This window comes from Rhamphochromis sp. 'chilingali' (genome assembly GCF_963969265.1).
Source record: "Rhamphochromis sp. 'chilingali' genome assembly, chromosome: 9".
Lineage (NCBI taxonomy): Eukaryota > Metazoa > Chordata > Actinopteri > Cichliformes > Cichlidae > Rhamphochromis > Rhamphochromis sp. 'chilingali'.
Window position 1 is genome coordinate 36,086,321 of NC_137936.1, and position 14,644 is coordinate 36,100,964.

At 39.6% G+C, this 14,644-nt stretch overlaps 1 protein-coding gene across 5 annotated transcripts in view; it reads right to left on the reverse strand.

Moving 5' to 3' along the window:
• Window positions 1–14,556, reverse strand: part of arhgap9 (Rho GTPase activating protein 9) — a 47,165-nt gene extending 32,609 nt beyond the window's left edge. For 4 of the 5 annotated variants that reach the window (XM_080890440.1, XM_080890438.1, XM_080890439.1 and 1 more), the window contains exons 1-2: window positions 14,303–14,556; window positions 465–795 (exon numbers count right to left, since the gene is read on the reverse strand). In XM_080890440.1, the coding sequence (XP_080746566.1) occupies window positions 465–686 (222 nt within the window). In that variant the 5' untranslated portion in view covers window positions 687–795; window positions 14,303–14,556. Of the gene's footprint in view, window positions 1–464; window positions 796–6,176; window positions 6,257–14,302 lie in introns of all 5 variants that reach the window. The other variant, XM_080890437.1, reaches the window with a different exon arrangement.
• Window positions 14,557–14,644: the final 88 nt, after the last annotated feature.

Consider the following 14,644-nt stretch of genomic DNA (forward strand, 5'->3'; position numbering starts at 1 on the left):
GAGACTGAAGAAGTCACCTGGATGAGTGACGAAACGTTTCTCCCACTGAAAATGCTACATCCAGATGAACAGAATCAACCTTTTGGGATTTACCTACCTGGATGATTGAGTATGCATCAAGACACCCTAATGTTAAGGCTTACTAAAGTTTGAAAGAATGAGTTGTAACAAAATAACCTCATGCAAATGTGTTCTATAGGACCATATAAGTGAGAGACCCAATCTGTTTCTGTATCGGGCTGTAAACATGTTTCTTTCTACTGTAAAGGAAGGAAGTCTTTGTCACTTATGTGTTGACATCCTTTTTTAGCCCTGCAACATCTTCTAAGGCTTCTAGTAAAATATGAATTTATCCTTCTCAGAAACCTACAGTATGTTGCTCTATTTATACATGTTTTTGTTTTCATGACATTTATGAGTCCACTGACGCAAAAGACAGAGAAAATGAAAAAAAAAATTCTCACCTGCCACCAATCAGCGTTCGTCTTCTTCAGGAGAATGAAGCGTTCACCTTCCCGTATGCAAACCTGCCGTCCGTCTGCTCCACGGTAGCTGTAGTCATACTGGGCCTCGAGGACCACTGTACCACTGGGGACTCCACACACCGTCATCCCCCTGCTGTTCACTACAGATCCTGCAGCAGGCTGCTGATGACCAAAAGAGCGCCGCCAAGAACCAGAGAGCATGGCTTTCCCACAGTCCTGTTCAGCAAGCTTTGCTGGAAGTATGCTGATCTGTGATTTGAGTTGGGACAGTGCAGGGTAGGCAAGACAGGAGCCAGGACTTTGCCATGCTCTGAAACAGGCACATGGACAGACAAACACAGTGTGAGAGAGAGGGAGAGATTACCACAGCTGTGAGAGAACAATGTAGAAATGTCACCTGGTGCTGTGCAGGTTCAAAGAGAGCGAATCTGAATCCTTTCAGAGCTAAAAATGGAAGTCTGCATTAAGCTGTTGAAAATCACCAAGCTATAAAAAATATCTCTATTTTAGAGTTGGCAGGGTTTTTCTCTTTGTGAAATTTCTCTTTCAAGTCATCTCATCCAATTGTCTTTTCTGTTTTGCATCAATGTAAAATTTATATTTTTACATTTTGGAATTTGCATTGGTCCTTACATTAAGCAAGACTTTATTTTGATCTTTAGGCATTTATTGCATTTTTTTTATTTACTAACAACTGGCTTTTAATAATCCACCAACTGCACAAAAATAGCTCAGTGACGGCATGGATCACTGCAATAACATTCACAAATGAATAAAATAAACTTTTCTTTCCCACTTCCTATTTTGCTATATTTAGTAGACAAGCAGGAGGATGAAGTGCTGATATTTGTACACAACCACAGTGCACCACTTTTCTATTGTCCTTTCATCCTGTTAGAAGAGACCCATGTGAGTGAATAGCTCATGCGTATGGAAGATGTAAGGAGCGCAGTATACCTAAAATAGCATCTGTCTCCATCTCTCCACCTGAGCCAGCATCCCTAAGCTAAACCCTTGCTTTATGCAGCCAAGACCCGCTTACATAAGAGAACATCTAACTTTCTGCCAGACACATAGAAATACAGCCTCACACACTGACAGTAAATACACCCACCATCCCTACAAGCAAATCTGCAAACACACGAGCATGAACAGAAGGGGAACATCCCGAGCTACGTAGCAACAGTCAGACCTGCTGTACCTCACGTCACTGAGGATGGGAGAGTCCAGGGATGCTGGACAAGACAAGAGAAAGGAAAAGGTCTGGAAGCTGGGGATAAGCCAAATGATACAACAAGACCACATTGTTAGAGCTAGGTGAGAAAATAATAAAACCAGAGTAGTAGAGGAATGGAAGAAGCTTAACAGAGCTGTGAGCTGATGTGAGGGTGGCCAGGGATAGCTGGCTGAACCTTGATAATCCGACTGTTATTAAAGCACGGGAAAGAATATGTAACCCCCCACGGCTATAGAGAATTGCAGTAAAACCCGTCTGTAACAGCATATGGGTGGAAGAACTGCCTGCCTGGAAGACAGTCTGGCTAACACTAGCAGGAAGTGCACTGGAAGGCACACAGGAGCATTTCATCAAAATGTAATGAATCTGAATAAAAGCCATACCACGTTATGAATAGAATAACTAAAGAGACATCGGCTAACGTCCCTTTTGCACATTAGAAAAATGGGAAGCAATTTAAATTGCGAAGTAGCTATTACGCATTGATTATCACATAAAACTATTTTGCACGCCTTCAAATTAATATTCTTTTACTATATGAAGCATTTTATGAAAAGTGCAATACAAGAGATGAGAATTGCTGAAAAATAGAGTTTTACTGTATACACAAGCTGAAAAATAAATCATAGCTGTTGTTAATATTCACTCACCGACCACTTCTTTAGGTACGCCTGTTCAACTGAAATATATGATAAGCCAATAACATGGCAGCAAAATGCATTTAAGCATACACACATGGTAAAGATGACCTCCTTAAATTTTAAATGAGGATGACGGAGGATCAGGAAGTGATTTAAAGGACTTTGAGCGTGGAAGATGGGCTGATCCGAGTGTTTCAGAAACTGCTGATTTATTGAGACCATCTCTAGTGTTTACAGAAAATGGTTAGGAAAATAGAAAATACCCAGTGAGCTACAGTTCTCTAGGTGACAATACTTTGTTGATGCCAACGGAGGATGTCCAGACTGCTTTAAGCATATAAGAAGGCAACAATAGCTCAAACACCTGCTGACTGCAACCAAAGTATGTAGAAGAGATCTTTCAGAATACACAAAATATTGAAGTTAGAAGCAGATGGGATACAGCAGCAGAAGACCACACTGGATGTAGGTTAACAAGAGGAAACTGAGGCTACAAATCATGTTGGCTTTCCTGATTGTACCAGTGGTTTAGGCTGTTGGTGGTAGTGTGATAGTGTGGGGGATATTGGGGCCCCTAATACCAACCAGTCATTGTTTAAACACCACAGTCTACCTGAGTAATTTTGATGACAAATCTGCAGCAACTGTGTGATGCTATCGCATTGATATGGACCAAGATCTCAGAGGAATGTTTGCACCTTGTTGAATCTGTGCCACAAGTAAGACAGTTTTAAGGACAAAAGGGGATCCAACCTGATACTTTATTAGGTACATATGTACCTAATAAAGTGGGCAGTGGAGAAATATTTAGAAATATGACTGCGTTTATAAATCTTTTTTAATTGTCTGGTGTTCATAGACGTCTTTGCTAGAAAAAGCAAACACTGATGCTAGAATGTATTCTGACTGGTAATGCAGTAATTTCATCTAAAAATACACCTGGGAGTAGGGCTGGGCCATATTATACCGTTCACGGTAATACCGGTATAATGTTAGGCAACGATAGGAAAATGAAATATCGCGATAGAATATGAGTAAAACGCGCATGCGCAGTGCCTTTGTGTTCATACGCACATGGCTGATTGTTGAGTGAAACAGATGAACCAGAATTGGTTTGTAAAAATGGTGCAACTTCAGTGATGTGGAACTGGTTTGGTGTTTGTCCGTCAGATACACAACAAAGCACATTTTTTTGCAGAACATGCAAGCGGCCGTTGTTATTCTCGTATTTGTCGGACTAAGATGCTCTTAAATCTGGGAGTAATCTGGGTCCTAAACTCCGTATACTTCAGGTCAAACAAACACTGCAGCATCACTGAGAGTTAAAAACTGTCTAAATTCTTTCATCTTTAATAAAACGATCAGCATTGCTGCTTTACCAGGTGTAACAATTCAGTTTAACTTCCAGGCATCCATGAAAACAAAATTTATTACATTTAACGGAGTTAGAAGTTAGCAGGAAGCTAGCGGAAGTTAGCTCGCTAGTTTCGCTAGTTACCTAAGCATGATATAGCATGTTCTGACTGAGAGATTTCTGAAAAAATTCAAACGTACAGCTCTGCTATCACTTCCAACATAAATGAAGGCAGGAAACTAAACAGCAGTGACGTTTGTAGGGTTACTGAAGTTGGGCTAGCTGGTATATAATGATGTGCTACGTGATCGCTAGCGACACAGCTATGTTAGCATAACATAAACAGTGAAGCTGGAGGATGAACACTAACACTTTTCCACTTATAAAAGTTAACGTGAAGGTTCCTCATGGTTAGAGACAAATGCAATCGCATGGCAGGATGCTGTAAACGGACCAAACGTCAGTCAGGAGAACAACTGAGATAATCCATCCACAATAGAAGGTTAGTCATTAATATACTGCAACAACATGGGAATAGAGCAGCTGCCAGAGAATTCAACATTAATGAATCAATGGTACAGAAGTGGAGGAAGCAAGAAGAATGAGTTTAATAAAGTTTGATTTATCTGACTGCTTTTTTTCGCTTAATGTGCCTTATAATCCCGTGCACCTTATGGTCCGAAAAATACGTACTGCACACTGCAGTTTAATGTTGCAAAGCACCTCTTTTTAACTTCAGTGGATATTATATATGGTTATGCCCTGGATATGTCAGCCCATTTCTACTGGAAATGCCTTTTGGTTAAACTTTCAGCAAGGAATTTGCATTTGCACTGTTACATTTTTATAAAGCTTTAATGTAGATAAAAACCAGCTTCTTGTTTAAGTGAAAATTAATGGAAGGTTGTCTTTTTGCGCTAGTAATGTTGTGGAGTATTTTGTCTCGCATCAATTATATCGTCAGTTATATCGTTATCGCAAATTTTCAAATGTATATCGTGATAAATATTTTTGGCCATATCGCCCTGCTCTACCTGGGAGTTTGTTACAGGAAATGATAGTGTACTAAAAAGTTTTTCTAACAACAAATAGAGTCATAACCTTGGTGGCTCTGAAGTTAAAACCCCCCCAAAACTTAGCTGCACTATTTAAAAGTGCAGCTAAGTTCAGGAGGGACAGAGGCAGAAGTCAGAGGCACGAGGCAAGCAAGCAAACAGGAAACAGCATGCACGCAGCAAGGTTCAACCACAGTTTGGGTCATATCCTTTCCATCTTGCCATTTGTTTTTCTGACTTGCCATATCACTGGGAGTTTTAGTTACAGTTTGTAAAATCTAACGGCCAAACAACTGCTACGTTTCATGCAAGTGCTGATGAGTTGCACTGCAGTTACACAAAACTAAGCAGAGAGTGGTAGTTGTTTTTAGGCTTAACAATCTTGCTGCACGGCTTCGGTAATGTGTAATTTGCTATTTACATAAGCCAAAATTACAACTTACCCTTGGCGTAAAAAAGAAGATAAAAACAAACAGTAATCATATAGAGGGTCCAGGATGTGCTCTTCTCCACACACAAACAGGAAGAGCTTTAATGACGCTTCTGCACACCTGTTTGCCTTTTCCTGTCTTTACTCTTTGAAATTACTAACTGATAAGAAGACATCAAAAAATAAAGTAAAGGAAAAGCAGATTAGACTATCCACACGCTGCTACAACAGAGCCTGCATGGTTTATTATACTGTGTGCAAATTAGGCTGCTACTGCAGGGTTAAAGTCCTTGGTTGTATTAATCTGGATTTCAGTATGACTCTCCCAAAGGGCGATAGCTAAGACAGTTTTCAAAGTGGAGACAAAGTATCTCAGCAAATTCTTTATAATTCCATGACTCAACATTTTAATTACCGTCACTGTGTATTATTCACATCGGCTATTTACTGAAATAATCCAAAAAAGGGTTACAATCTCAGTAGAATTTCAGAATTTTTTCACCAATAGCAAAATAAAAATATTTAAGATCTCACGTCAGCATCTACAAAAAGAAAATAAGACCAGAGTGTCTATTTGCAGGTCACATAGCAGCAGAGCGGGCACTGGCGTCATTCGCCCAAACAAAACAGTGAAGACCATATGGTGTCAGAGACAGACACAGGCACCCTGTCAAGGCTGTTGAGAGGCACGAGTGGTTTGTGCCAGGGACTGAGGGCTCAGGGATTATGACGCGGTATCAACAACCAAATATGAAGGAATTTAGGAACGAAATAAAAATAGATGAAAATAAGTGAGGAGGGAGAAAAACTCAGTGAATGCTGCATTTGTCTGTCTGCCTTTGCTTGAGTGTTTCCACTTTAACTCAGACTCTGTGTGCATGCAAGTCAAAGTGAGTTGAAGGAGTGGAAAGTATACAATTTGTGCATGCATGCGAAACAGCCAGAGAGAGGGAAAGAGAGCAGGAGAGACTCACCGTGGTCCTGAAGTAAGAGTTTGTCTACATCAACAACATCACCAGCTCACTCGATGTTCAGAGCCACACATCTGATAAGCCTTAAACATACAACGTACAATAAAAATTAAGAGGCATAACCTTTTTCCGTGTATTAAAAAAATGGACACATACTAGCAGCTCCTGCAGAAAATCAAACAGAGGCTGTCTTTATCATTCATCCATGCACAGACCATACAAAACACAGTTAATCCCATGCAGGCAATTATCCTTCCTCCACTCACTGAACCCCTGCTGACCCTCCCATCCATCATTTAGCCAGCATTTTGCCCGTGCACTGAAAGCAACGAGAATGAAAGAGACAGAAGGAGCGTGAGCTGGATGTTACTCATTCATGCAAATAAACAATACTTAAACTTGAGAAGCAGAAACATAACAAGGGGAAGAAACCATGTGAGAGTCGTTCTGCGCTGAACAAACAAAAGCAACCAGCAGTCCAGCTGATTGATTGAGCTATTGATCCAACTGGAAAGCTGGCTGGTCAACGCTTTCGCTGGACGTCAGAAATACTCTACACACCACCACACAGTCGTAAACACTGAAGCAGAGGAAAATGCATGCCTCGAAATCGTCTCAGGTTTCCTATTTAATACCTGGATAAGTTTCAGATAAGTCTAAAATGTTTCACATAGCACGCTGAACTACCAGTAAGAAGGACGTGGCGTTATACCATCAGTATGTTTCAGTCAAATCAGCAATCCGGAGAGGCCACTGGATTAAGTACTTTAGGGATTATACGCCTCCTTGGTAGCTGTGCATGTTTTAGTCAAACATTTTCCAAAACATTCATTCATATTTAAAATGACTTCTTCTGAAATGCATATCTTTTCAAAAAATACACATTTTAAAACACACACACACACACACACATGTATATGTAGTATGTATATCATATGTACATGATATATGTACACATGACATATTACACAATATGTAACTATTCGAAACCGATATATCAAGGGACACAAGATGCATCCTCCTAAAATCCAAAGAGTAAGTATCTATAGTGTCAGAACACAGTGCTTCAGTATTGCCCCTTCAGCAGAAATAACCTTGTGATATCCTTTTTGTATAACTGTCCACCATTCTCTTGCAGCTACTTGATGAATTTATGGCCACTCCTCAGTTGAAGATGATTGGGGATTTTCTTGCATGTACTGTCTTTTAATCCCGTAAAATATCTGTGGGATTCAAATGTTTTCGACAATGTTATAACCTAACCCCGGATTTCTTCTTTTGGAGCCATTAAAATGTGGATTTATAGAATCATTATGAAAGGTCCACCTCCAATTCAGCGTCAACATTTGAAGCGCAGATGGCCTGACGTTTATTTTCAGGCACTCTTTGGTATGATGCACAATTAATAGCTGAATCACCAACTGCAAGCTGCCCAGTCTCTGAAGCAGCGAGGCAATGCTAAGTATTTCCACCATCATGCTTCACAGTGGTTTGAGGTACATCTTTCAAAATCTATCTTTGGTCAGCTATGGCCAAACAACTATCTTCAAATCATCTGTTCAAAAGACACTATTCTAACAGGCATGCAGGTCCTTTACCTACAAACTGTAGCTATAGGCCTATCCAGCTAAGCCGTGCTATAGAGAAGCCATTCAAAACAAAGAGCCTCTTTTCAGTGCCGTGAAAGCAGTCACTGATAACACATTTAAATTTGCCCGATAAAGACAACATCTGTTCTTTTTATTCATGATTTGTTCTCGTTGACAGTTTTTTTGCACTTCTTCCTCTTCTTCATATGATTACCTTTAATGTTTAACCTAAGCACTGAACCAAAAAAAACAAACATCTACAAGTGATTCATTTACTGTTGCACGTGATGATGATTTTGTATGGCAGCACACCTGCAAGCAACTTTTTTGGTTTGTGTTTTTGAGGGCCCGCTACAATCGAAGGAAGCTGTAAATACATATGATCTGGAAAAGCATTGGTGTGAAGTATAAATGATGTGTTGTTTATGTTTTAAGGGATTCATGCAAACCCACATGCCATAACGCTGCAGAAAACATCCTGAGGCTACACAGTAAATGCAAACTACAATGTCATAAACGATATATTTAGACGAGAGATAACAGATATTTAAAAGCACATGAGAAGTAAGACATGGTTTTAATAATTTTCCCCAATTTTCATATCATTTCCAATAATCAATGTAATAATTGCTCCAAACAGCTCCGGCGTCTGAAAGACAAGACAGGTTTATCTCCCACGGAGACGATTTGAAATCGCTGGGCCAATCAAACTTCACCACATGGCAGGACTGGAAAGGAGTAAAGGGTGGAGAGCTTGGTGTCATATCATATCCATATTCATTCCATACGTTTGAAGTGGAAAGAAGGCGGCTTTAATAATCATGGCTACACGGTGTTCAAAGAGAGATGAGACATGAGGAAGAGGAATATAGACTGAATGAGGAACTTCAAAGGGTTTCCGCGTACACTGCCATATCTGTATACACACAGAAAACACACACTCACATGCACGTACACTGTACTGTATTTACATATAAATGTCTATAACCGAAGGCGTCGCAGGAAAATAAGACAAAAAGTTGCTGCATGTGAGACACGCAGCTCAGTAACATTAATTACCACAACAATAAGTAAAAAGTAAGTCACTGTAAGCAAACAGGGCTGCTGAATTAATAACTGTGTCAGCCAAACAACTTTTCATATCTCAGTTCTTCACAGTGTCATCACTATATGCAAACAAGCATCCAAGTTTGCCTGCTACACTGGCAGCTGGAGCTCCAACCTTTAGTCAGGTAAGTATTGCAATCAGTGAGATATTGCATTACTTCCTACATTAAAGGGCTCTGTAGCACAGCGCTGTCTTAAAATAAGCACAGGGATGCCTCAAATGTTTCCTAAAATCAGTGCTTAACCAAACCGTATGTTGCATTGCCTAAACTGCACTTTAAAACTGCTAGCATTTAATGCTTGCTTTCAGCAGTGAGCGATAAACATAATTAATGTAAAAGCTGCTTCAGCCAAAGTCAAATCAGATTTTCTGTATATTTCAAAACATGGTCTGTTTCAATGTCTTCACAATATAAACAGCAATCAATCCTTATCTTTAAACTGTCAATTCAGCAAAACACCCTCTACAGCAAAAATGAAGACAAAAGAAAAAACACCCTCTTTAATGAGCTCATTTACACATTTAGCTGGAAATCGGTCTCCTCGCTGTCTGATGAGCAGCTCTGCTGACGACAGCCACATGAAGGAATGCAGTGTATGGATGTACAGTTATAACTACTAGGGCTGATGTCTCTCTCTCCATATGAGACACATGCCTCAAGCCAAAACAGCCTTTCATCCTCGCAGAGCCATGCATTATTGATGATTAGACCAGAGAGAGACACTGAAACACACACTGTGTTTCCCAGTGTGCTGGCAGGATGACGAATCTGTGTATGAAAGCATGTATGCGCTTATATGTGACTAAACAGGTGGGCTGGATTCTTTTAATGATCAGCTGAGTAAACTGTTACTGAGCCAATCAGAAAAGCAGAAAGTGACAGCGGAGCAGCCATTGGCTCAAGCCCGCTACTGTCATTGTGACAACAACGTCTGTGACCGACTGCGATCTCCAGTGTCTCCAGTGCGTGTTATCTTTTTCTTGTTGCGCATCGCAGCATTGCATATGTGTGATGCCATCATTTCAAGGGTTTGCTGATGCAATGCTTGTGTTTACAATGAACCCTGCAGCCTGCATCGACACATAGCAAACTTCTTCAGAGACTTCACATGTATACTACTCAACTTCCCATTTCCCACATTTGAATATAAACAACAACCAGACAAACCAGTGTGCCAGTTCGGCAGAGTAGCGCATGATTGCCCAGGGGGCAGTCTTTAAAGAAAGTATCACGTTTTTTTTAATTAGCTTTTGGATTTTACAGAAGAAAACAAGGTAAAAAAACACACTGCCAACACACTTCTAGCTTACGTACCAAACAAGCATGAAAATGCTTCTTATTTCAGTAAGCAGCTTACATATAAGAAACAGCACTAAATGTTTTGGAAACACTAACATCATATTTTAAAGCCAATAAAATTACACCATTCAAAACTGTCTTCATAGAATTATTTTTAATCTGATTGACAATGTTATCGCTATCTTAATCTATGAGCACAACTTATGAGATACAGCAGCAACATTTTTCTGCAACATTTCATTTTCAAATGTAAGAAAATACGGGAAAAATAAACACAGAGACCTTCCAGTCCAAGGCGACATGTTAACCGCGCTTGATTTATCTCCTGAACATTTAAACCCAAAGATCATTTTACAGCTTTTCCTTGCTCAGAATGGACCAATGGGGAGTACATGTGTAAACATGGTGGCTACATGTTACCTTGCTTGACAAAAATAATGTTTTTGTATGTTGGTGACATTCCTTTGGCTCTGCAAAACCTCTTTGTCAGGAGTGCCAATAATTCACTTTTAAGGAGAACACATAAAAGCAGCAAATCTGCATTTGAGAAACCAGAACCAGAATATATGTTTCTGATTAAAAATGACTTGTCAAAATTGTCACTGTGAGTGGAATGACTGATTAATGTGAGGAGGGACTTTAGCACTAAAACAAATTGTGATAAGGAACTAAAGAGACTGATTTATTTTCTCGATAAAGGTTGATAAAGCAAGACATCGAGTCTGCGGAGCCCTGATTTTTGATTTTTTTTTTTTTGTCTGAAGCACAACATGTGTGCCATGTGTTATTTTCTATACTTTATGAAGTAAATCAAAATAAATAATGAGCTTTTTTGGTAGGTAGTTGGTGACTATAAAAAAATTTATTATTGCTAATACTCGTATATTAAGTATCAGTTAATGACGAGCAAACAAGCTAGCCTTCTTTCACCGTATTTCCCAAACCAAATGTCATATGGAAGTCAATATTTATTATTTACAGAATAAAAAATGAATCTTCTCTGACTGGGCTGGTGAGTTGTTGCCGAGCCTGTGGGAATGTGAGGTACATTGATGTTTCTAATGAAGAGCTCTGAGCTCCATTGATCCACCGGGGATGAGAGTGAGCTGTCAAAAGCTATCAGGCAAGTCAAAGACCCACTTTTAGCTGTGTGTAGCTAAAGTGAGCACGATAGTGTTGAGGCGCAAGGAAGAGCAGCTAAACATCCCACGGCAAAGGGTATAGAGAGGAGACACACACACACACACACACACACACACACACACACACACACACACACACACACACACACACACACACACACACACACACACACACACACACACACACACACACAGAGGCACAGCTGTGATGCCCTCAGAGCGTTCAAGCGGTTATTTGTTTAGTAAAGGGGCATTGCACAGTTAACAATAAGGTTTACAATGTGTCAAGTGATCAGTTAAAGTGTACGACCTTCTGGTCCAATATTTAGGTTAGATTTATTTTTAAAAAAGAAAAGCAGCAAATACCAAATTTTAATCAATTTCCTTTAAGAATGGTTAAAATTATTGCTGATTATTTTTTTATCTGCAGCTTTTTAAATTAACAAGTCATCTCAGCACTAACGCAATCTTAGCACGTCTGGTTCCTGTTGTCACATTAACATCTACATGTGCATGACACAGCCTAGTGAAAGCAAAAATGACTGCATTGATACTTTAAGTACAAGCAGGATTAAATGGGATTAAAACACAGCACAAATGTGAATGTAAGCACCACTGCTATATTACACCGTAGCTGCTAGCACTGCTTTCATATAGACACTGTATAGCAGGTAAATCAGGACCTGTGCTGTTCTCCAATGGGATGCAACAATATGTATCATGAAAATGTAATGAAAAGATGCCAAAAGATGTGCGTACGGGTGGGTGAGGATAGGAAGTGAAAACAGTGGGAGGTGTGGGCGACCAATGGCATAATGTCACCATGAGCCAGCGTGATTTTGTTCTATTCAAGCAGATGAGACAAATTACTAATGACTGTATTTATGGCATGCACATACCACACACTACACTGTCACTGTAACTTAAAGAGAACCCAACTGCCACTAAAAATCCCACTATTACAGTATAAGTACAAGTAATTTATTTAAAAAAGACCGCGTGTGTGGGGGGGAGGCCAAATACACCCTGGACAGATCACATCTATATCACAGGACTTATTTACATCACATTGGTAATTCTTTAAGCTCATCAAACATAAGAATATGCTTTAATTTAAAAATAAATGAATATAGAACTTAGCAGTTTTGACTGTGTGACAGTTGGCAGACTTCACTCTTTCATCTCCGAGCAGCTGTGAGTGGTATTTATAACCTAAACAATTAATCAAAGAATAAGCAAGAAAAATGCAAACTGATTAAAGTTTAAACTACACCTGCTGCACGACTTACGTCTGATTAAACAGCTGCTCTATGTCATGTTTTCCTCTGCAAATACATTAAATTCAACATTTTCTACTTGATATAAAAAGGCTGGACAAAACAGAGGCTGGTTTCTCTCAGGGAAACAGTCAACGACCACTCTATAAAATATATTTTCCACACAAACATTTTAAGTTCAAAGCTAAAACAAGTTAATCATGGATAAAGTGCTTTATAACCAAGAGACAAACCAATAAACGAACACCAAAGAAAGAACATATGGTAGATTCGGGGGCCTTTAGGGCTGCTTTTCAGGACCAGATGTCTTCAGGAACCGGAGATAGAGAAACAGTCCGCACAGCAGAAAACACAAACGTGAGTTGAGGTCTTTCTGCACCAAATGATCTGCTACTGCAAGGACATGTATGCTCCGCATGTTGCATATAAGCAGCTATACATTTCTCACTGTGATAAAAACAGACTGCCCACAGACTTACTGAGATATTAGAGTGCAGCAAGAATACTTTGACAAGTAACATACCACAATGTGAAAGGCTCGAGTCCCTCAATCTTTTCTTTGACACTGCATCCACAGCAGTCTGTGGAGCACAGCAGTAATTAGAGTGAACTTGTAGCCCTCATCTTAATGCTGGTACGGGGGCGCTTTTAATCAGCAAAGTTGCAAGCAGAGAATAATCTTTCAGCCTGTTGTCGTCACAGGCTGGCGTAAAAGGGAGCAAATCTCCTGCTTTGCGCGGACTTAAGAATGATTATGAAAGAGCGAAAATGCAATGCATCAGTCAAAGTGTTTCCATCACACCCTGTGGTTAACCCATCCATGCACTTGTATGCACGCATGTAGTGTCAGAAGCAGGATGCAAATATTTCTGTATGAAAAGTGTCATATGTAAAGTGATGATATGAGGATTTTTTATCAGCGCGACCTTTAAAAAGATGATGAGATGGCCAACAGAGAGTCGTGGTGTCTGCACAATCGTAGTAATGAAATTAGTCAAGAAAACAGAATGAAAAATGGAGAGTGAGAAGTCAATACTGTGTGTATAAGGGGAGGGGAAAAGGAAACTTTGAAGAGTGGAAAGTGCTCTTCAGCAGGAAATGGTTGGAGGTTGAAAATCTGCTTTTGTCTTGGGCCTATAAGTTAGCCGTTTGTGGGTTTGTTTCAGTTCAGCAGTTGTAATAACTGTATATACAGCATGTGGTTTCAAAGTCTCATGTTCTGAGATGTTTGTTTTGGAAAACGTAGGCATGTAAACTATTTATAGAGGCAGAATTGACAGGGCCTGCCTACATATTTTTTTGACAACAAAGAGTAAAACTTTGTTGTCAAGGTGGAATAATTCTCATATTGTACCTACAAAATTAATGCTTGCATCCAAAATACATAAAAATGAAGCATAATCAATGTAAAGGTGCAGAAAGGAAATCAGTAAATAAATAAATAAATAAAACACATTACACAAAAATCATTTGTCTTTTGTATGTTTGAGTGGGAATGAAAGTTTCAATCTATAGCCAAATGTGGCAACAACAACTCCTACAAATGAAATTCGAACATCTCGTGGTTCAGTGTTTCCACAAATAACAGTGAATTCAAACTGGATCACAAATAGTTTTTGCAAAAATGTATAAATATTTTTGCGGAAAATGAGTTCTCTCTGCAAACAATTCAATAGTGATCAATCTTCTTTTCGTGTGAGGGGCACAACTCACCTTGCAGCGACGTGATGACTGCTGAGTTATGTCTCCAGAGCGCGCTGTAGATATATAAGCACTTGCGCCTCGGTAAGTTTGCTTTGCCTCTCTTGTGGGAAGAGTAAAGATAACTTCACATCATTCGTTTAACGGGAGCAGAAGAAAGAACTCCGAGGTGCACTTTTCCTAATTAATAGTCATGCATGGACACTAAGTTACCCCTGCAGCCCATGATGATGGAGACTCCTCGCTCTTTAAGCGGATGGAAAAATAGTCTGAGCTGGACGGGTTTGGTGTTTTAAGATTGGTTACAGTGGCCCAATATGATTGTACGCGTAACCAATCAGCTCTGCTGAAAGG